The following is a 24,703-nucleotide window of genomic DNA, read 5'->3' on the forward strand; positions in this document are numbered from 1 at the left end:
AAAGAGCAAAACAACCAAAATTCTGTGGTGTATGATCTGGGCCCTGATGAATTCCTTTCTAGAATGACGTCTCGAATTAGAGAACCAATAAAAAAAATTAATTAAAGGTTAAAACTCAATAAAGCTATGTCTACAGATATTAATCTGACAGATATTTCCCTGAGACTGCACAGTCCCTGTAGGCCACAAGCCTCCTTAGCAACCTACTGAAGTGGGAGAGTTTGTTTGGTGTTTATTGCATACAGAGACCCTGATATGCCCAGAGCAATGGGTCAAATTATCTGAAGGAAAGAAGGTCCATAGCCCTAAGTGTATTTGTTTAGACTGTCCTGATAATGGATTCAGAAATAGTCAACTTTGACAGTGAACATCACCCTAAGGTAGCCCGTGCTTTCTGGAAATCAAGACAATTGTTCAAACAACTGAAGGCACAAACACTATGGAATTGTCTCAGGTTATGGGAAGGCGGAAAAGGTGCGAAAACAGAACAATGTATTTTGTGATTTATAAGACCAAGATAGTGATCGTTCATCTTGTTGCTTAGGGGATCAAAATATAAAGTTATGCCACCATTTCAAGGCTTTTATATGTGACAGAGCTACTCTCTTCTAAAAATTTGGTCATTGGGGTATCTGGGTGGCCCAGTTGGTTAAACATCTGACTCTCAATTTCAGCTCAGGTCATGATCTCATGGATTGTGAGCTCAAGCCCCACATCGGTCCCTGCACTGACAGTGTGGAGGCTACTTGGGATTCTCTCTCTCCCTCCCCCTACTCTCTCTGCCTCACTCCGGCTTGCTCTCTCTCTCAAAATAAATAAATAAACTAAAAAAATTAATCATTATTTCACATGTATTTCAAATGAAACTCTCTTAGCTCAGTTTGGGGCAAAGAGTTTTCCTAGTCCAGACTCCAGTCTAACATGCTTCCTCTACTCCTCCAATTGATGTGAATGACAAAAACACTGTAGAGATGAAGTCTCCTGAGTACATAATTTCTCTACTAATCACATAAAAACATATAGTTTTAATCCTTTTAATGATAATTTGTATATGCAATAAAACCTAGATCAGCAAAAATATTAAAGAATTTAGAGTTCTGGTTAATAAAATTTTCTTAGGGGTCACCAGAAAATACCTTATTTTATCAGCCTTGCTTGTGATTAAAAATTGCCCTATGAGTCCAAACCCACTGTCCTGCCTTAACCAACATTTTTACCCACCACAATCAAACACAATTCTGCTATCCCTGATCACTACTATATGCTGCACATATGTTGTTTGATGGAGATGACTCACTCCCGTAAAATACTCTCCCAATCTCCATATTCTTCTTTTATTTATTTGTTTATTTGTTTATCATTATTATTATTCATTTTAGAGAGAGCATGAGCATGGGAGAGGGCTAAGGAAAAGAGAGAGAGAGAATCTTAAGCATGCTCCACACTCAGCATGGAGCCTGATGTGGAGCTTGGTCCCACGACCTTAGGATCATGACCGGAGCTGAAATCAAGAGTCAGATGCTCAACCAACTGAGCCACCCAGGCGACGCATCAATCTCCATATTCTTCTTACTCTCTACAATCTCACTGATGCTGTGTGAGAAGAATTTTTAAAAAGTGGTCCAAATTCATTAACTATGTAACAATATATTCCCCCATGAAAAACAGCATTATTGTTTTTAGCAAAATTAGGTAAGTAACATGTCAACTATGCTGATGTTATGTCTAGTAGAAAATAAGGCTCATACCCAATTTTTAAACGTGAAGAATTTTAAATGTAGAAACACTGAAATTAAACAGAGGGTTTGCACCGATCATTATAAAGGTTTCTAAGACTGGAATAGGAATGACTACCCAGATTCAGGGTAAACCAGTAAATTTAGCTCACATCAATGTTCCAAGGGAAGTCAAGGGGAAAAATATTTCAGAACTACTTAGAGACATCAGGGAAGGATTGAACCACTGACAGAAAAATATTTTCTGACAAAATATACTCCTGTCCTTAATATGGATATCAATTTCATAGGGAATAAAATTTGCTCTAAAAATCCTGCTGTAGAAAAATCAAATTTTGACAATTTGAACAATACAATTTTCTTTCATTCAGGTATCTCAAAATCTCTGGTAATACCAGGTGTGGCTAATTTGTACCTGAGGCACTTTCAAAGTCAGTCCTTAAGGGAAGCAAATCCTTAACATCTCTGTTCCTTGAAAGACAGGAGTTTTGACAGACATCCTACCTTTCCTCACAAGGAAGATGGTAATCTACCAAATGCAAAAAAGTAATCGATAGCAATAAACAACTAAAATAGATGTGAAACCTCACTAGATTTGTTTTTTACGCTATGTAGTAAGCTTCCTTACTGAGGATTTTAGTAAAGTGATTTATATTTTATTATTACTTTAAGCACATTAAAATGCCTTTGTTCACTTTATACACCCCATACACAAAGAAGCCGCTGCGCTCAGATTTGTTGCACTCAGATTTGGTGGTTAATATAATCAGGTTAATATGTTAAAAAGAACTTGACACGGAAATTATTAATGAGTAGAACAAGGTCACTACTTCTGAGCTGAGGTCACTTACAAAGAATGCACAAATGAAATTAAGGTTGACTTTATTTACTTGACTATCTTCTTACATTGGATTCCTTTGGCAACATATCTTTAAACATTTAAAGCCCTGTTTACAAGGAGGCTCTGAAAGAAGCTTCAAACCATTATGTCCCTAATTGAATTCCCCAGGAGTCCAGTAAACTCAGAGGAATAAAGAAAAATCATAACATTTGCTAAATCATCTCAAAACATATTTCACTGCAAGGTTATGTGACCTGTTTTGAGGTTTAAAGATGAATGAGAAAATACTACTGAATGCTTCATTATTTCAACTAAAATCAAAAAGGAATCTTACCTATTAGTGGTGAGCTAATTAAATCTGCCCAGTTTTAACTTTTCTTCCAGGAGAAATCAGACAACAAACAACAATAGCATTTTATAGTGTATGTGACCACTCTCCCAGAGCATAAAAGCTCTTGAGGAGGAGGAAAGTGTCTTTAACCAAAGACAATTATTCACAGTAAAGGTATGAGAGCGAGCTAACAGAAATTTGTGGTCTCCAGGGAAAGTAGCATTTTATCTGTGAATTCAGAACAAACCAGGTGGAAAAAGAGAAAGTAAAAGTTTTTTTGCAACAAACGAGTAACATGCCTCCTTCCCAATTAACTTTCCGGTTCTAATTTGACTTTAAAATCAGCTTTTATGATCATTTTATTCATAGTTCCTTTGTATGCTCCTGTGTTTGTTGTGACTACTAAGCAAAAACATGAGGATTTTAGCATTTCCAAAAGAATGTTGAATTCCTCTCTACTTACCTGGTTTGTATGTTATTCCAGGGGGGAAGAGGAAGCCCTGCTGGGCGGCAGCAGCTGCTGCCAGGGTCCGCTGGTCATGTGGAAAAATTGGGATCATGAGCGGAGGCATGTGACCCTGAACCTGCTAAACAGAAGAGAGCCTATGATCAGACAGAGAACAAATGTATGCCAAGAAGTATTTGTTTTTCACTCCTGCTGGTGTGCTGGTACCCAAACAGCCACCCACTTCTGACCTCATTCCGAAGCTGCTCCCTGAGAAAACACAGGCAGAAGTTACCAAAACCCTGTTCTTAGATCCCATTAGGACTCCAAGGACACAACCTTGTCGTGAATTTGCCTCATCCCTGCTTACACCAAATTGTGGTGAATGGTTTTTCTTTTATCTCGACTCTTTTCTTTTCCTTTTTTTCTTTTTTTTTTCCTTAAAACAATCGGAAGAAATAAGTTTGCTTCTTACACTGTGCAATGTTGAAAGGTTTTGCCCTTTGACCTGCTTTGCATTCTGTCTGCCCTTTATTTGGAAAACAGCGTTTAGTATCTCTTGGTCAGAAAATAATGTCTAATTGTTATATATTCCAAATGCTTTATCTCCCCAGTTTAGGTATCTTATTTCAAAGCCTTACCGCATTATGTTAAACATATAGCTCTTTAGATTTAAGGCTACTACATCTTGGCTCCCAATTAAACTAATATTCTTTTCCATACACACCTCGATGTAACATATAAATTGCTTGTCTGGCTTAGCAGTTTTACAGCTTTATGCACTACCATGTAGCTCAGTAATTATGGAGTTGTATTCAGAGAGCATTTCATAATAAATCCTACTATATCAAATTTCATTTGACCTCAATAAATGTATCAAAGAGCACAAAAATGCAAAATAGAAAATCTTCACTCTATATCTGTATTTGTATTCCATATAAAGAAAATAAGAGCTATGACAAAATCATGCCTGTGAAATCACATTTTAATTTCCTAGCTCCTTTTTTTTTACTCTACACATGCTACCCTGATTCCAGTATAGCATCACAGTAAGGTACTGCCCTGGCTTTTAGTGCCTGATTTCATAGGTTGAACTATAGGACTTTTGTTATTTAAAGATCAAAACTAGGATGTACTAACAGAGATGCTCTTTAAGTTCAAACTGGGTCTTTGGGCTCTTTACTAGTATAAAAGAGCTGCATTATATCCTGTTTAAGATACAAACATTTACCAGTAATTCTACCAACCCCAAACCCTTCCCCCATTTAAATTCTTAAATCTTCTCTTTAGGCAAAATTCCATACACTGGCTGATGACCCTGTTTACATAGCGCCAACTTGCCTTGTCCTGTCCCTGTTCCCTCCACAGCCAGGGACATGGTGCAAAAATGCTTCTGTGTGGGTCTAAGAGGTTTCATTTACCAACAGCTTTTCTCTAGGGAAAGCCCTAAGATGTGGGTTAATAAAGGGCAAGCAAAAAATAAACACTTTACAGTATTTTTCTGAATTCATTTCTCAGGAAAATCAACTTATAATAAAAAGGTCTTTGTGCAATTACTACCTTGCCAGTGGGGCGTGAAAGAAACTAGCTTTGGGCAGCTATTTCTACCATTTTAGCTGAGGTAAGCCCGAGTTTTGTATGTTAGAGTACAAACTTAGCCTGCGTAAATTGGAGCTGATCCCCTTGTGCCCAGGTCTTGCCTTTAACCCTGAAGAAAAGCACTAGGTTGGCTGTTCAACTCAAGCTTGCTGTGACCTGATGCAAACCTGAGATGTCAAAGATGAGGGCACTGTTCTATGTCAGAAAATAAAACACGGTCTTTTTGGTAGGACTGTTCAGTGCAAGAGCACATCAAAGGAAATCGTTTCATTTTCTTCTAGGAATATGGTTCCAAACATGTACCTAGAACATAGCACAGATGCTTGATGCTTTAAAGGGGAACAAGTGAGAGGTCTAGCTATCATATTTATTTATTCTTTCCTTCTTTGTAACGAACATTTATTAAGCTATTATTATGTGCTACGGATCTTGAGAGGTAGCTGAAAAAAAGGAGCTATTTAGCTTGGGAGAGAAAAGATACAAGGCTATCTTCATATGGCAAAAGAATCAGATTAAGTCTGAGCAGTTACAAAGGGCAGAACTAGACTTAAGAAAGGGATTTTAGGGGAGTTTAAGGTAGAGAAGAATTTTCTAATAATGACTTATTCAACAATCATTCTGATTAAAGAGTCGCGTGTGTCATATTCCCTAGAGGTAGTCAAGTAAAGGCTGTATACCCACATGTTAGGGATCCTTTAAAGGATCAACATAACTAAACCCCTGACTAGATAATGACCTAGAGAGCCTTTCCAACTCTATGATCCAGATTGTTTCAAATTCAGCATTAGGAAGATAACGTGATGTACTCATTGCTTTATTCATTCATTTACCACATATTTGTTCAGAATCTACAATGCCTACAAAAGCTTTGTTATCAATCTTATCTGAGCTTAAATCTATACACTGCCATTTCCTTGGCCGTGTGATCATGAACAGTTACTTAACCTTCCTGAGTCTATTTCCTCATCTAAAAGCTAATGATAGTATCTTACATGGTTATTGTGAGGATTCAATAGACCAGAAAAGTAACACTTGTGGCACAGTGACTGGCACATAATAGGCACTCAGTAAATGTAAGAGCCCTCCTTTTTTTCATATGCAGTTTGCATATTCTGTTCTAGAAAATTATCAAATTACTAAAAAACACACACACACAGACACACACACACACACACACACACACACACACACACAAGAAACAGTGACTCTTACCCATAACTCTACTTCAGAAAAGAAAATATGAACCAACTAAATAATTCAATTTGACAGGCAGAGGCTTGTCATGTTCTTAGCAGACAGTAGGCCACACAGAGCATTATCCCATCCCAAGTATCTAGAAAACCATAAAATAGAAGAGGTGGGATTACAAGGATCATCTGAAGATGCAATTTGGGAATGTTAGTGTTATTCATTAAACAGCATCTTAGGATAAAAATATAATTTTACTTCTACATTGGTGCCCAAGCTCTTCAGATCATGAGACAACACAAGGGGATCAATGGCAATTAAGCATCAGACCTTAATTCTTGAATCTTGGTGCATGAAGATATTTCTTTTGTAACTAGCTACATACGTGAGATGACTAACTAAACCGTCTAAGGTCAATGTCAATGCCAAAGAGCTGTAGGTGTTTCACATTAACATAAGTTGTAAGAATTTAGGGAAGTTCCTTTCTGTCCATCATCCTCTACAAAGTAGGATATGTTAGAAACTTTCAAGGCGATTAGTTTTGAGGCAGCTTCAGTAAATTGGGGGATAAAGTAAGTAAGAAGGGGGACAGAAGACATTGTGAAAGCAATCGTAATGATAGAATCAGAGTTGGAACAGAGTTTAGAGCTGATCTAACCTACTAGTTCTCAGAGTGTGATACCTGACCAGTAATATCAGCAACATCTGAGAACTTCAAAAAAGCAAATTATCAGGCCCCACCCCCCTTTCCAGATCTATGAATCAGAAACTCTGGGAGCTAGGCCCAACAATCTAATATTTAGACTAAAATTTAATTCAGGGAAGTGATTCTCAAACTTTAGCACGTATCTAGTTCAGCTAGAGGGCTTGTTAAAACAAAGACTGCTCGGCCCTACCGTCCCTTCCCGCCCGCTGCTAGAGCCTCTAAATCAGTAGATGTGAGGCGGGGTCCGAGAGTGTACTTTCCCAGCAAGTATCCAGGTAAAGCAGGCAGTGTGGCCCAGGAAACACTCTCTGAGAATCACTAATCTAAGCCAAACCTCACACTACACACATAGGGAAACAGGTGCCTAGAGCAGGTAAAAGACATGGCTTGTGGTCACACTATCTACGACAGGGCTGGATTGGAGTCCAGAACTGCTCATCACCCTGTCCAGTGCTTTTTCCACTACATCACATGGACTTCAGTGATAGGAAAAAGAGAAATCATGTGTGTATGTTCTTTGGGTAAAGAAAATCTGGAGGGCTGCAACCAAAACAAATTTTCTATTTCAGAGGTGGATTGTTGGAGTGACTCTGGAGTAGGGGTAGTATATTGTTCAGTTCCAGTTTGTTCCTTCTTCTCTCTTCTTTGTACCCTGAACAATTTGATCAATTAAAGCCACTGTCATTAATTTCAAAAATGTATTATATTTATTAACAGTAATTATTTAGCTCCAAATGATAAACTTGCCCTTAACTTATTTCAAGGAAAACAATGATGTGAATAATCAAAATGTCCCTTATTAAAGACAAGACAAAATACTCTGTAGCAATTAGAATCTAGACCAAGAGAAGATGATGAAGCACTCCTCTTGTAGCTCTAATTATAGAGGTAATAATAGTGATGATGCTGGTAACGATAATCATCATCATCACAGCTGCCAATATTTTCCAGTGTTTCCTATATGTCAAGCACTGGGAAAATGATTTACATGATCTATCTCATTTAATCCTCAAACCTCTGTGAGGTATTTACTATTTCTCCTCATTCACTTAATGAGAAAGACAAAACCATGAGAGTCTCGATAGGTTGGCCAATTAAAAAGTGCTACAGCCAGGATTCAAGTCCAGGTTTCAGGATCAAAGTCTACATTTTTAAGTGCCATATTATATTAAGCATCAAGTCGTCTTTTGCTAAACACACCTAAGTGAGATAAGGAATATAATGCTTTGTAATAACAGATGACTGAAAGTTTCATAAATGTAATCGTAAATTTACATGCATTTTAAATAAATACTACAGAGAGATCCCATGTATTTGTCCCTAATGGCCATAACTTGAAAAACTACAGTGCACTATCACAACCAGGATATTGACATTGATACAATCCAACAACCTTATTCAGATTTCCCCAGTGTGATATTATTTTAAAGGAATTATGCGTCTTAAAAACTCACAAGGGTAGTGGAGGTCTATGAATACTTGCAACTACCACCTTTTATAGAAAGCTGACCAGTATGGCCCAGTGCAAGTAATATGAGGAGAAAGCATGTATTAAAGCAATAATTTACCCCTTTCGTAGCTTTCCATTTATTGTACTTGTACTTACTAGAAAATTATTGATTGAATGTGGGACAGAAATGGAAAGCAAGAACAAAGAAGGGAGGAGAGATAAAGAAAGAGCGCTTGGCAGCCACACAAGAATCACATAAGCATCCAGGATATTTTTCTCCTATAGAAGTTGTGAGTTCTGTTTACTGCACTGAGTGTCAGGGCTTAGGACAGATAAATAATTGTGAATATACAGAAAAGCCCCACCCCGCTCTGAAGAATGTAAGCTTACCTTCCCTCTTCCTTCCCATCATCCTATCTTCCCATTTGATAACATGCCGGGGAAGGCAGTCACATTGGAAGCAGCAACTTCCAAAAATATTTTACAAAAGAATAAAAACTAATAGAATTCCCCTCACTCCATCAAAGAATTGCCAGTCTCCACATGTCTTTCCCAAGAAGTTATCAAAATTTCAAATAGCATCTTCTTTTCTTGAAAGTGTAGCTTTCCCTTAGCACAAATTCAAAGATCCTTTCATTATTCCACAGGTAAAAATGATTTGGTTAATACAAAGAGTAAAATTTGACGTGGCCAAAAATATCTCTCTGAACATGAAACCAAAGTCAGCACTAACCGGCTGGGTATGTCACTTGACTGATCACGAGAAACCAGAAACTACATTGTAGGTGAAGCTGAGTCAGGGCATCATGAAAGAAACAAACTGCAGGTGCCCAAGTACAACTGACCATCGATTCTAAACTTCCACAGTCCCTGACCAAAGTGTTACCCTTTTGCAGAAAGTGGGGAACACATTCTTGATCAAATAGGCTACATGCCCAGAAATTTTAAGTGCTTGGTGTTCACATCTTTCAGACAATCAAGACAGCAGCCAAGACGCATGTGAAACACTTGGATTCTGTCTCTTCCTATCTGTAAAACAGCATTGTTGCATCAATACTTATCCCTTTGTTTTCTCTGTGCTAAGTTGTTGATGATGCCGTGTTTTGCCATCTGCCCCAGAGCTTCATTAAAGATACATGAATGGGCTAACTGGCCTGATATCTTGTGAGGAACAGGTGCTATTGTTTGTCCCTGAAGACTTGTACTAAAGATATGACTCAGAATACTTGAGAAAGAGCATCTGCAGCAGTCAGTCAGAGAGCAACTTGGCAGAGACCTGGCTATGCGCTAATATGCAAACAGAGTGACACTCAGGGGGGCTCATTTTCTCTTTCGTGAAGATTATTTAACTTTTTTGGTGATGGGAAATATGTATTTGTATTGAAAATCATGAGCATATTAATGTCTAATACTGAGTTAAAACCAGTGAGCAAGTGAAGATTATTTTAAGGCTTTATTTCTAGTAAATCATTCCTCATGTGGTTTAATTGAAGAAAGCTTCTTTAATCTGTTGGAAGGAATTGTTTCCAATGTTTGTAAATGATGACAGAGAAAGGGAGACAGAGATAGAAAATAAAGAGTGGGAAAGAGCAGTTGGAGAGGGAGGGGGGCACAGGGAGGGAATTTCCTGAAGGCTCTGTTCTTTATTGCAAAGAATAGCTGAGTCATTCGTATAAAATGCTACCACTGTAAAAGCCTCCATGTCTAAAGAGGAAGAAATAAAGGACCCAGAAACCTTGCATGAAAAGCCTTCAAAGTCAGGGAGGTGTCTTCTTAGTGCCAAAAAGTACATGCCAAACTGTATATGGATCTCAGTTAACTCTGAAGAGTTAGGAGGGAAAGGGTCTCATTTGGTAGGATACATGCATGCCTTAACATAAAACCATTTCAAACCTGGTTTTGCTTAAATCCTGTCTAAAATGTCGACCATGTTCTGTCCTATTTTAGGAAGCATAATGTAGTAGTCAGCATATTGAAGTTCTCTTGGTCGACCATAGTTGGAAGTACACAAAGGAGCCTTATATTATATATGACCTACTACCTATTCATTAATTTTTTCAATTCATTAATCACCTATCATGAAATAAATTGAGTGTCCTGAATGGCCTGTGGCATTTATATTTGTATATGCTCCACTGCTTTTATCACAAGGCTAGGGATATAGTAGGCATGTTGTAACAACTGATCAATGTGAGAAGCACCTTAGACCAAAGAGCCAGTTTTCTGGGCACCGATATGCATTGGTTAATGCAATGAATCACTTTTATTATTAGTAAAAATAATAGTAATAATAAAGAATGACTTTTAAATATGTCTTGGTATCACCTTCTTTGCTTTTCATTTGTCTTTTAGCAAATCTCTGCTTGTAGAGAATCTACCTGGATCTGGTAGGAGAAAAAAAATCAAATTTCATCAGGAACAATTCTGGGACACAAAAGACTATTTGAGAACAGAGTCCCATCTTCCCAGATGTTTCCCATCAACTTGCAATGGATAGACATTATGTAACTGCATCCGGAATTCCTGTTTTGTTTTTGTTTGTTGGTTTGTTGGTAGCAAATATTCTGTCCCTTCCCCCCATCATCTTTGTCTCTCTGTCTCACTCTCTCAGGGCCCACCAGGATAATACACAAAACAACTTGTTACCATTGTTAACATTCATCTTTAATGTAATGCAATTTCTTCCAAGAACTGTGCATACTACTGCCACCACTCTTTTCAAAATCCTCACTAAAGGGCCTAGAAAAATCATGAAAAGGTAGAACAAACTCAAGATATTATAATCCAAAGACATCCTTTCAAAAACCCTGTCTTTATTCTTTTAGAGTCTTATGTTTCAGTTTGAACCTCAATTAAGAGCTGACTTTATACTTATGATATATGCTTTTCTGCATGTATATTATACCTCAGTAAGAAGTTAATTGAAGGAAAAAAGAGAAAATAACTTCAGTAGTCAACTTGTCTTTACTAATTTACACTGCTAAATATATTTCATAAAATATCTAAAATATTCATAGAAGAAATAAAAAAAACATATCTTGTCTCTAGTTCACTATGTCCCCACTCTAACAAGAGTAAGACATGCAAACAGAGCAATTTTTTTTACTAGGTTGGTCTTTAAGATAGTTATTTAAATCCACATCACTATCTGCATTTTCCAGGTTTCTTCCTTGGTTATACAGGACAGAAATGATCATTGAATGTAAGAGCACAATAACTCCATCCATCAGGTCAATAGCACAAGTTCTAAAAATCTTCTTTAGGTGCATATTCAGAGAGAGATATTAATAACCCTGAAAGAGCCAATCCTGTCCTTTGTGTTAACACTTCTTTTTATAATCTCAGCATACTGTATATACCCACTCTATTTATAGCTTCTAAAATGGGCAAATAACTCATTAATCTACCAGGATCATCAGTAGTCAAATGTCACTTCTTTATCTCTTGTTCACTTTATGTTATTTATTTATTTATTTTGAGAGAGACAGAGAGAGAGAGGGTGAGTGCATGAGCACACACGCATGAGCAGGTGGTGGGTATAGAGAGAGGGAGAGAGAGAATCCCAAGTAGGCTTTGTGCTGACAGTGGGGCTAAATCTCATGAACCATGAGATCATGACCTGAGCTGAAATCAAGAGTTGGTTGTTTAACCAACTAAGCCCTCCAAGCACCCCGATCTCATTCATTTGTACATGTTCTGTTTAAATACTGAATTTTGAAAGAAAAGAACATGGATTTAGCACTAATATAATCATAATTCCTAGTATCTCTTACTTATTTGTCCTCTTACTCTCGGAAATAAAGAGCTCCACACATATAAGATGACCTCTTAGGCTCCCAAGAAATATGTCACTTTATAAAGAGGTCTATAGTGCCTGTCTTTAATCACCTGACCAGCAGCCATTTATTGAGCACCTAGTACTATCTGACTGGTACTGTGCTAGGCACTGGGAATATAAAGATGGCTTAGAGAAGTCTATAGCCTTATTTTATCAGGTAGTGGTGCTAGGTTTGTTTTCACTTACATAATAGTACAAATCATCCAGTTTGTCAGCTTACTTGGGAACAGGGTCAACAGAGAAAGTAAAGATTTGCTTAAAAAGAAAACTAAATTACAACAAAAATTCCATTAAGTATCATTCCATAGTCTTCCTATGGCCTATAACCTAGAAAAATTTTGAGAGTATTTATGAGGACAAAAGTCAGATTACTTTATAAAATGGATGATAAATGTTAATTAAATGTGTTTAAATTATCTTACTATGTTTTAAGAAACTCTCACCAGGAGGGAAGCAGAATATCCTGGCCATAGAGAAATTAATAAAACATGTTATGCAAAAGTAAAATTTATGATTCATTTGGAATTAGATATCTACCACCTTTTCAATCCATACAAATGCATAATCTTGTCAATTAAATATTATTGTTAAGGTCTAGTAGTATGTTAAAATCACTTTAAAGTGCAACTAAGGAAAATTCATGTGTGTTTATTACTCCTTAAGGATCTATTAGTGGGTATTTTATTCAGATTCGTGCTGTAAAATCTGCATAAACTCAGCATATTGTTATCCCCATGTGTGCATTTGTTTGGTTAAAGCAGAACAGCAAATCTCAATTTTTGCAACTTCTGGAAAAGTCAAGAGAACTAAAACAGTCTTAATTTTAATCAGATACAAACAGTTATCACTACAGAAGTGAAGAGTTGACTATTATGCAAATAGTCACAGTTAGTGGTCACCAGGCCATCACAGAAGACTGAGCTAGTCAATTACTTTAGATATTTCCAAAGACTAGTGAAGATGAATGTTTCTTATTCCACCCTGTCTTATTTCCACAGAAGTATGAAACATATTAGAGACTAATGATTGTTGTTCTCAGATGGAAACCCCATTAAATATACAATGATCAAAATGTTTTGCAAAGATGGAAATTAATTTTTTTTCAAATTTTGTATAAATGCCATATAAATATGGTAACATTGTGAAGAATATGGCATTCCTTTCTTTGTAACAACCAAATTCAGATATAAACCTTTCATAAACTTTTGACCTGTAATGAAGGCAATCTGGCTTTTACCCCTGAAGTATTTTACACAAGCTTGTTCTGGTAGCAATGACCAGAGTTCAATTATTAAATTCCTCTTACAGAAATGCAAGTTTACATCTTAGACTACAGGTCTTGTTAAAATTATGCACAACTTAAAGGCAGGGACTTTATATCTCCCTGGGGCTTAGCAAAAGCTCCTCTCTTGCACAGAGTAGGGACTCAACAAATATTCATAACACAGATGTATTACAGAATTTTCATTCTCTGAAACTAAGCTACAATAATTCTGATTTTTTAATCTTCTGAATCAATTCAAAGTCCTTTTATCATTTGCAATCCTCAAATCGAAGCAACAGAAATATGCATCTGCTCCAAATATACTTCATCACAGCAATCTTTTCTTTTGGCATGCCATGCTCGGACTTTGAAGTCCACTGGTTGGTGTGAGAATACAAAAATTGACCTTATTCATTTATTAGAAAATATTTTTTAATGACTGAGTTCCCCCAGCACATCTGTTGAAATTCTTCTATAGTATAAAGAGGCCTCTAAGCTTCTTTAATAATTTTATCATCATTGATTATAATCCTTACTGACAGAGATGATAAGCTCTTCTCACCATAAGAGCCAAGAATACAGTTTTCCAAAATAATAATAAAAAATATTTGTTATGTCACAGTGGGCTGGTTATACAACATAGAATGAATGACAGAGAAGTATTTAAGCACCAGCTATCATCAAAAATAGAAGCAATTTCATCTGAAGCTACAGGCCTGAAAAATATGCTGTGAACTCCAAACAGAACATAAATAAGATGTCTAAGCTATTGACAGCTGGGGCCCAGCCATGGCAAGCTGACCTTCCCTGGAAGTACCAATAAGAGATGGTGCCTATATATGTAACTGAGGTGGGGGCTGGAGAGTAAAGTAAGGGGATTGCTATAAGAAATGGATACTGAGTAAAAGGATAAATAATAACTATAGCCAAAGGGGCGCCTGGGTGCCTCAGTCAGTTAAGTGTCCAACCTTGGCTCAGGTCATGATCTTGCAATTCATGGGTTCAAGCCCCGCACCGGGCTCCATGCTGACAGCTTGGAGCCTGGAGCCTGTTTTGAATTCTGTGTCTCCCTCTCTCTCTGACCTTCCCCTACTTGTGCTCTGTCTCTCTCCCTCTCAAAAATAAATAAACATTAAAAGAACAAATTAAGAAAATAATAATAACTTTCAGGCTTTCATTCTTTATCGCACTCTAATCTTTTTAGTGCAAAAAGTTAATGACCTGCAACTTCAATGTCATTTTGGAATGTAACCAACAACCCCTGCCCCAGCCTCAGCATGTACACTTCTACTCATACACACACACACTTACACACGCTTCTTCACCTGCTACCCCAAGTAAATGCAAAGTATGTCAACACTGAAGATGATGTAAGGATAAGCTAACATGTTATTTAAAAAGAGAATTTGGGGGTGGGTGGCTCAGTCAGTTAAACGTCTGACTCTTGATTTTGGCTCAGGTCATGATCTTGATCTGATCATGAGATCGGACTCTGTGCTGAATGTGGAGCCTGCTTAAGATTCTCTCTCTCTCTGGGGTGCCTGGGTGGCTCAGTGGGTTAAGCATCTGACTTCAGCTCAGGTCATGATCTCACGATTTGTGAGTTGGAGCCCCGCGTCAGGCTCTGTGCTAACAGCTCAGAGCCTAGAGCCTGCTTTGGATTATGTGTCTCCCTCTCTCTCTGCTCCTCCCCCACTTGTGCTCAGTCTCTCTTTCTCTCTCTCTCAAAAATAAATAAACATTAAACAATTTTTTTAGGGGCGCCTGGGTGGCGCAGTCAGTTAAGCGTCTGACTTCAGCCAGGTCACGATCTCGCGGTCCGTGAGTTTGAGCCCCGCGTCAGGCTCTGGGCTGATGGCTCAGAGCCTGGAGCCTGTTTCCGATTCTGTGTCTCCCTCTCTCTCTGCCCCTCCCCCGTTCATGCTCTGTCTCTCTCTGTCCCAAAAATAAATAAACGTTGAAAAAAAAAATTTTTTTTTTAAATTTTTTTAAAAAAGATTCTCTCTCTCTCTGACCTCCCCCGCTCTCATGTGGTCTCTGTTGATAAAAAAATAATAATAAAATAAAAATAAAAAGAGAGGGGCACCCAGGTAGCTCATTCGGTTAAGCATCTGACTTTTGATGTTTGCCAGGTCATTATCTCATGGTTTGTGGGTTTGAGCCCTGCCTTGGGCTCCACACTGACAGCGAGAAGTCTGCTTAAGATTCTCTCTTTCCCTCTCTCTTCCTCACCCATGCTCGTGCTCACTCTCTCTCCCTCTCAAAATAAATAAACTTTAAAAAAATAAAATAAAAAGAGAAATTTTCTTTTTGTATTTTTATTTAGTACTATGTTCATATTAAATAACTTAGATATAATAATGTCTCTATTATGAAACATAAGGTCCAAACTCCCTAGCCTAGTCTGGTATTAAAATCAGTCTGCAAGATGTTCTTAATGTACCTTTCAAGGTTGTTTTTCTATTATGTTTGCCATCTTTCATTTCTTGCTTTCAATAGCTTCTAAGTCTTTGTTCAAGTCACTTCTTCTCACATATAGACTGATCTTTCCTCTCCTCTCTGCCTTCCCAAATCTGACCTACCTTTCAAAGTTTAGCTCAAATTCAACTACTAAATGAAAATTCCCCAAGCAAAAAATATCTTTCCCTCTGTTAAAATTTATACTGCACATATTGTGTTGAATTATTTAATGGTTTTTATTTCAATCTGACACTATTGTGGTGTCAATTCTATCTAGGTATTGGGGACATAGAAGTACACAAAATCCCCTACCATTATCTCCTAGGGAAGACAGAAAACATGAAAATAAAAGTATATATGCATACATATGTATATATGTGTGTGTGTGTATACATACACGTGGGCAAAAAATATATAAAAATACAAAACATACCCATTCATAATAAATTCTATGAATAAAAATAAAGTAATATGATGAGATAGCATTTGAAGGGTAGAGGCCAGAAAGAGGGATATAGTGGGTAAGGAGTAGAGAGGACTACTTTTGAGAGGGATAGCCAAGGAAGGCTTCTATAAAGACATAATATAGCACAGGGTTGAATGACCTAAGGAAATGCTACCTGGAATTACATGAGAGAAAAGCAACTCAGGCAGAAGGCACATGGGGCAAAGTAACTGAAGCAGCAATAACTTGGGTTGAGTAACCTAATAAGTCCAATCAAATGAGCAGAGAGTAGCAAGGGAAAGATTAGAAAGATGGGCAAAGACCAGATCATTTGGGGCTTTGTAGGGCACAGTGAGGAATTTGGATTTTCTTTTGAATGTGATAGAAAGCCATTAGAGGGTTTGAGGAGAGAAGTGGCATGAGATCTGATTTAGATTTATAAAGATCATTCTGGTTTCTGTGAGGAAAATGATTATATTAGTGCAAGAATGAAAGCAAGGAGACCAGGTTAGAAACGACCTCAACAGTCGTGAAGTAGGCATATATTGTTGGCCTTTTTCCATCTTATATATCCTGTCTGGTACAGTAAAAAAAAAAAAAAATCTTGCAGATAGGTTCGTAATATACTACTACTAGGATAGTGCCTTTAAATATGAAAGTAATTATCTGACTGATTGATTAACTGACTGACTAAAACATGGCCTGTCCAGCGATTCCATATGAGACAAGAAGCACATAACTTTCAAACATTTGTACTCTTTTATGCCTACAGGGGAGAAGAGGATAACAAATTAAAATCTAAGTGGCTACTGTTACATCACTGCAAATATTGTATTTTCTGCAAATATTATATTTTTTAATAAAAGTTTAGGTAGCAGAGAAGCTTACTGATGGAAACTAAAAATGCAATTCCTGAATTTAGTCTCTGTATGGGAAGAATAGGAATATTTAAGACTATTTAAGCTACCTGCCAACTTTTCTATGGGAAAAAAAATCAACTGTTAGTAAAGATCAGAAAGTTGAAAATCTAATATATATAAACTGGCTCAAACACTGGTTAAATTAAACATCTATTGCTTTCAGTTTTTGTTGGTAGTTTATACTAATGTCGTATATGTCAAATGAAATTGGAATTTACAATACAGAGTCATATGCTGCAGCAATTTACCTCTCATAACTTTTTGCATTACAAAGAACAATAGACCAATAACATCATTTAAGACTGATTAGGAATAACTTATACAATTGCAAATGCAAAGGAATAGAAACCAAGCCCAAAAAGAAATGGGATGATATGCTGGATCACTCAGGTCAATAACATAAAAATAATCAGAATTCTAAATGGAAAATAAAAACATTGACTTTTCCAACATTATTTAAGCAATCCTACTAATAAATCCTAATATTCATTTGTTCTCTATTTTAAAGTATTAATTTTTACTTCACTCCATGTAAAACACAGTATTACATAGCCTTTGATGATATTTCTTAATAGTAAGCAAATAAAGAAGGAGGAGCATTGTATGTCTTAGATTTAAAATTTTAGCCAATCCTCTGTGCCACACCCCCCAAAATAAAAGTAGTATTAGACAGGGTTGCCCTAATTACAAGATGTTAAGAAAAGAGAAGAGAAAAGAAGAGAAATGAAATGAAGAAAGACATGAGAAGAATGAAAAGAGGGGCACCTGGGTGGCTCAGTCAGTTAAGCGTCCGACTTCGGCTCAGGTCATGATCTCACAGTTCATGGGTTCGAGCCCCGCATCGGGCTCTGTGCTGACAGCTTGGAGCCTGGAGTCTGCTTCTGATTCTGTGTCTCTCTCTCTGTCCCTCCCCTGCCCACACTCTGTCTCTCAAAAATAAATAAATGTAAAAAAAAAAAAAAAGAATGAAAAGAAATATAAAAAATGGTACAAAGAAAGTAAAGAGAGAAGAAAGAGGAGGGAGGAAACAAGCAAGCTAAGGTATTGTGGACTTTTAAGAAAAGTAGTACTATCTTTTATAACCACAATTTTTACCTGTTTTCTACTCACTCAGTCTCTCACACTTCAACAAATGTAAATTCCAAACCCCAGTGTTATACTTACCTTTCAAATATTTTGCAAAGATCAAATGATATATGTAGCTCTTTGCAAAATAGAAATTGCTGTAAAAACTTTAATTAAAAAGTTAATTATATTACAATAACATCAATACCAATAAAATATTTAGAAATAAATTTAGCCAAGGAGGTGAAAGGTCTCTATATGGAAAGCTATAAGACATTGATGAAAGAAATCAAAGCCACAAATAAATGGAAAGGTATCCTGTGTTTATGGATTTAAAGAATTAATATTGTTAAAATATCAATGCTACCTAAAGCTATCCAAAGATTTAATGTAATCCCTACCAAGAGTTCAAAGGCATTTTTTAATAGGAGTAGGAAAAAAAAACCACTTAAAAATTTACATGGTACCACCAAAGACCAAATAGCCAAAGGAATTCTGAGAAAGAAGAACAAAGCAAGGAGGTACCACACTTCTGATTTCAAGTTATATTATAAAGTCATCTTCATCAAAAGAGTATGGTATTGGCATAAAACAGACATACGGATCAAGAGAACAGAACCGAGAGCCTAGAAATAAACCTAAGTGTATACAATCAACTAATATTTGACAAGGGAGCCAAAAATACTCAATGGAGCAAAGATAGTCTAGTCTCTTCAATAAATGGTGCTGGTATAACTGGATATTCACATGTAAAAGAATGAAACTGGGCCCATACATTATACCACTCATGAAAATTAACTTGAAATGGATTAAAGACTTAAACCTAAGACCTAAAAACATGAAACTCCTAGAAGAAAACATATGAATAAAACTCCTTGGCATGGGTCTTAGTAATGATTTTTTTGGATATGATACACCTAAAGTACAAGCAACACAATAAAAAATAAAGAAATGGAACTACATCAAATAAAAAAACTTCTTCAAAGCAAAAGAAACCACCAAGAAAATGAAAAGATAACCCATGAGATGGGAAAAATATTTACAAACCATATATCTGATAAGAGGTCAATATCCAAAATATATAAAGAACTCATACAATCAATAGCAAAAAAACAAAACCAAAAACCAAAAACCAAAAACCAAAAACCAAAAACCAAAACCAAAACCAAACCAAAACAAAAAAACACTTAAAAAATGGACAAAGTACCTGAACAGACATTTCTCCATAGAAAATGCTTTAAAGGCCAACAGGTACATGAAAAGATGCTTCACATCACTAGTCATTAGGGAAATGCAAATTAAAACCACAATGATATATTACCTTATGCCTATTAGAATGGTCATCATCAAAAAGACAAGATAACAAATGCTGGGGAGGATGTGGAGAAAAGGGAATCTTTGTGCACTGTTAGTGGGAATGTAAACTGGTACAACCACTATGAAAAACAGTGTGGAACAATCTCAAAAAATTAAAAATAGAATTACCACATGATCTAGCAATTTCATTTCTAAAAATCCCTACCAAGGGATTCATATCCAAAGGTAATGAAAACACTAACTTGGAAATATATCTGCACTCCCATGTTCATAGTGGCATTATTTACAATAACCAAGCCATGGAAACAACTTTAGCATCCACTAATGAATGAAGGAATAAAGAAGTTGTGGTACATACATAAAATAGAATATTATTCAGCCTTTACAAAAAAAAAAAAAAAAGGAGAAGTCTACCATCTGCAACAACATGGATTGGCCTTAGTGGCATTATGCTAAGTGAAATAAGTCAGACAGAGGAAAGACAGACAAATATGTTCTCACATATGGAACTAAAAAACAAACAAACAAGACAAAACAGAAAACTAAACTCAGCAAAAGAGATCAGACTGTGGTTAGCAGAGATTGGGCTGGGGGGAGGGGGAACCAGAGGAGGGTGGTCAAAACATACAAACTTCCAGTTATAAGAAAAATAAGTACCATGGATGTAATATACACGAAGACTACAGCTAACACTGCTGTATAACATATAGGAAAGTTAAGAGAGTAAATCCTAAGAGTTCTCATCACAAAAAGAAAAATATGTTTTTCCTTTATTTTTTTCTTCATTCTTTTATTGTTTATTTTTGTATCTATATGAGAAGATGGATATTAGTTGAACCTATTGTGGCAATTATTTTGCAACATATGTAAATCAAACTATCATGCTGTACACCTTAAACTTATATAGTGATGTATGTCAATCCATTTCTCAAGAAATCTGGAAAAATTAATTATAAATATTTAATTAAATTAAGATTTATATATATATATATATATATATATATATATGCATTTTTTTTTGGTACAAAAAGGTGGTTTCATTACGGGGACAGAACCTGTGGGCAGAAAGAGCTGCCTCGGGATTGTGAGGAATGACTGATTACACACTTGGGAGTTGGGGGAGGTAAAGGCAAGGGGAAGTTTCCCAAAGGATTTTCATGCACATATTTATTTTTAAACTTGAAAACTCATGAACTACTTTAAATTGAAATTTAAACTGAAAATTAAAAAGTTATGGATTTAGGTTGCTGGCCAAGTTCATACAAATGCAAGGACCAGTCTATCAGTGTGCCCTATTGTTAACCATTCATGACTTGGGAGACATGGGACTCATTATAATATTATAATAACTTCTATAGAAATGTGGAGATAGATATTTTCTCCAAACAAACTTGACCAATTTTGAGACAGTTCAACTTAACTGTATAAATTTCTATGGGTAATTACATGAAACAAAGAGAGAATGGGAACACCCGCTTCCACCCCCACAAATAAAAAATAGAAAAAAAGAAAAAGACATGTCCCATGACATGTGAGTCACATAAAGTATCTATCTACAGATTTAATTTTTGACTCTAGTGTGCATTACAAGTAGAATTCCTAAAAATGTACTTAAAAATTTGTGAACAGGCATTTTCCAAGATCCTATTTATCACATCCACAATGATCTGGAATTACGATGATCTAAACTACAGACATTGATTTTTAGTTCCACGTGACAACTCTCAAACATGAAGGACACAAAGCTTAGCTTTGATTCTCTTTAATTCTTCTTAATTTAACAATAAAAAAGGTCAGGTTAGTTCCTTTAAAACTGTACTATGGCTGTAGTTTCCATGGTAGAATAAGGAGTTGAATCTACATAGAAATTATCAGCCAATAACAATAGGTCTTTGTCCAGCTGTGACTACTTTCCTCTTCTACAACCAGTCCTTATCAGGCTCAGGAAATGCCTGTTTTAACTGACAGGTAGGAGATTAAATCTACAGCTGCTGAAACACAATCTCAGCTCTGTTAGATAGGCTTTCATTGAAAAGCACTACAAACACATAATTTGTTTATGTTGTACCAGCAATCTCTGACAAAGCAGACTGTCTAGCTGAGACAAATGTGGTTAAACCCATTTATTGTATTATTTCTGCTACACAGAACAGGCTCTTAAAACGCAGAAACTAGACAAGGCACAAAGCTCTAGCTGTCTAAAGAAATCAAGAATAGATGACTTCTTGTTACACTAGCTCTTTTTACACAGAAAGCATGTTCTCCCCTGGAAAACATCTATTCCAATTTCTCTTTTAAGTGGGTGGTTCAATTATGTTTATGCTTTCAGTTTTTAAAGTTTCTTTTGTTCCTTTCAGCATAAACAGGCATAAAATCACCTAATCACTGAATATCTCTAGATTTAAGAACATGAATATTTATAGCAAGTGCTATATCACCTCCTCAAAAAAAATATCCATAATGATAAATTCTAATGACAATCCACCTTTTTTCAATATTTATTGCAAATTCTTATAATGTTATTTGGTTTATTTCACTTGATTAAAAAAAAGCTTTGCACTTATAAGGAATATGAACAATACTTTTTTAAAAACAAAGGAGTTATGCACAGAGATACCTAATTTTATAAAATCAATGTCATGGGAGAGATTTTAACAACAATAGTAATGAAAGCTGCTAGCCAAGCTGCTACTTGCTCCAAATTAATAATAGGAACTAGAAATAAAAGTTTTTTATATCTCAAAATCTATTCTTTCGGTAAACTTATTTAATTCTAGCATTGAGTATACTGCATATAATAAACTGTACAATTAAAGATTAAAGTCTTTATCTACCTTTCCTAAATCCTAAAAGTTATAATCAATGATAATGAAACAACAGATGGTATACAATATGGTTTTAAAAATAAGAAAACAGATGCTATAGCTCAAACTTGTCAAAAATTTTTAGGAAGAGTAGCATAATAAAATAAATAATTATAAGAAACTATATTTGAAACATGGCCAAAAGGATTATGGTTAGCCACTCTCAAACATGTCACCATCCCCTAAAATCTTACTTTATTTTTCCTTAATCATCATCATAAAAAAGGAAAGTGAGAAAATAATCTTCCAAGTTGGAACATATGTGCCACTTGGAACTCTGAGTTAGTCTTAAAATATAGAAAGTATGCAATAAACTAGCTGAATCCATGGGGTCTCCCTCAAACAGCATGGATAATGAGGGGAATCCATAACAGACATAAACAAACCCAGAAAGATGTCTAGACCCCACATCATTATGTATGATATATGCCCAAGATATATGGGCATACATTTGAATGTTCAAGTTCAAACATGGCTTCTATTAGACAGATTCAGTCACAGCATGGGGTTTCTTTAATAAACAAACCTTACTGTTAGAAAATATTGGGGACTCAAATCATGTATTATGCTCCAGCTAGTTAGAGATGTGGTGCTGTAATGCCCTATATCCCTTGAAGCTTTTGTATAACAGACTGTAAATAATAATAATAATAAATAAATAAACTACATCCTAAGAAAACACATAGAAGTCTTAGATTTTTGTATTTCAAGTTAGGAGCCAATACTACACAAAGCTAGCATCTCAACATATGCTCAAGAATTTACCTTTCCCATTAAAAATTAGAAATAAGTTTAACAATGTGGGCCTTGGTTTTTTATTCCCCATAATTCTTAAAGATGCTGAATGCAGTCACATAAAAAAATGTAACCATAGTCATTTATCTCACAACAATAGGTTCTTTGCCATATTTGAAATATACACACGTTTAATATAAATAGATTTACCTCACTTTAGAACCCTGGACTTTTAGAACTGGAATAGCTTTAGAAATTTTTCATTTTAAACGTAAATATAATAAACCCCAGAGAGGAGAAGTGACTTGTCCAGGTTACAAAACTTGAGAATGGCTAAACCAAAGGTAAAAATAAGGCCTTTAGTCTCCAAGTTTACTGATTTCACAAAATCATAAAATCAAAGATTTTCAGGGATGGAAAAAGATTTAGAGACTATATAATCCAGTAATTCTCACCTACTCGAGGAGTTCTGGTGAGCTTTCTCAGAAATATGTGTACTCTCTCCTCCCTCATCCAGAACCACTGATCAGGCCTAACCACCACATTTTATAGAGGAGAAAATGGAGGCACCTAAGGATAATGTGACTTACCTATGGTGACATAACTAGTCAAAATCAGCTCAGATTAGAACTAGATCTCCTAACTCTCAGTTCAGGAATTTTCTTTTTTCTTTCCCAGTTTTCTTTCTGCCTCCTTTAAGGTAGAACCTAAAAACAAAGATACCCTTTCTGTCCCTGGCATTAGTCCAAATATGTTTTTTTCTTAAACATAATCTACATCAGGTAGAGGATAAAGGCAAATTTCAGTTCTTCTACAAAGACATTCTGGCAACACTGATACACAGTGATTCTGATAAGTTCCTGTCTTCCTTTTTCCCAACTGCCCCCTCTCAAATCTGTATGCCTGGGACACACATTAAAACCAGTCATGTATTCTTCTTCCTTTTTTTAAATGTAGTGAGACCATGAACTCCTTTGAGAACAGAATCATAGCTTTTCCTCTCATATTCCTTGCAATATACATAACACAAAGGCAGCTTTCAGCAAAATATAAATAGAGTTATTTTCCCAAAGATCAGGCTACTAATTTTAAAAAGCTTAAGAGTGGACGGACTAAACAGAATGAAACAGCATATAAAAAAGACAATAAATCATGACTAAGTATAGTTTTTTAGAGGAATGCAAGGTTGGTTTAACATTTGAAAATCAATCAGTAAAATTCATCATAATAAGAAATAAAGTAACAAAAATGAGATCATTTCAGTAGATGCAGAAAAAGCATTTGAAAAACTTTAATACCCATTCATGATAAGACCTTCCAAAAAACTTAACTACAAGGGAACTTCTTTAATCTTATTAAATTTAGATTTGAAAAACCTACATCAAACGTCATAATCAATGGTGAAAGTCTCCATGCTTTCTACACAAGAACAGGAAGGCAAGAATGTCCACTCTCACCACTTCTATTCAGTATTATACTGAATTCCCTACCCAGTGCAA

The 24,703-nt window shown here is 35.9% G+C and overlaps 1 protein-coding gene across 9 annotated transcripts in view; it reads right to left on the reverse strand.

Annotated features, from left to right (window-relative positions):
* Nucleotides 1-24,703, reverse strand: part of SOX6 (SRY-box transcription factor 6) — a 373,444-nt gene that overhangs the window by 127,902 nt on the left and 220,839 nt on the right. For 5 of the 9 annotated variants that reach the window (XM_047070869.1, XM_047070865.1, XM_047070863.1 and 2 more), the window contains exon 7: nucleotides 3,372-3,495. In XM_047070869.1, the coding sequence (XP_046926825.1) occupies nucleotides 3,372-3,495 (124 nt within the window). The remainder of the gene's footprint in view (nucleotides 1-3,371; nucleotides 3,496-24,703) is intronic. The other 4 variants (XM_047070868.1, XM_047070866.1, XM_047070864.1 and 1 more) reach the window with 1 other exon arrangement.

The sequence above is a fragment of the Lynx rufus genome, unplaced genomic scaffold (genome assembly GCF_022079265.1).
Source record: "Lynx rufus isolate CCGP_SWC_20201006 ecotype Redwood Valley unplaced genomic scaffold, mLynRuf1.p SCAF_9, whole genome shotgun sequence".
Classification (NCBI taxonomy): domain Eukaryota; kingdom Metazoa; phylum Chordata; class Mammalia; order Carnivora; family Felidae; genus Lynx; species Lynx rufus.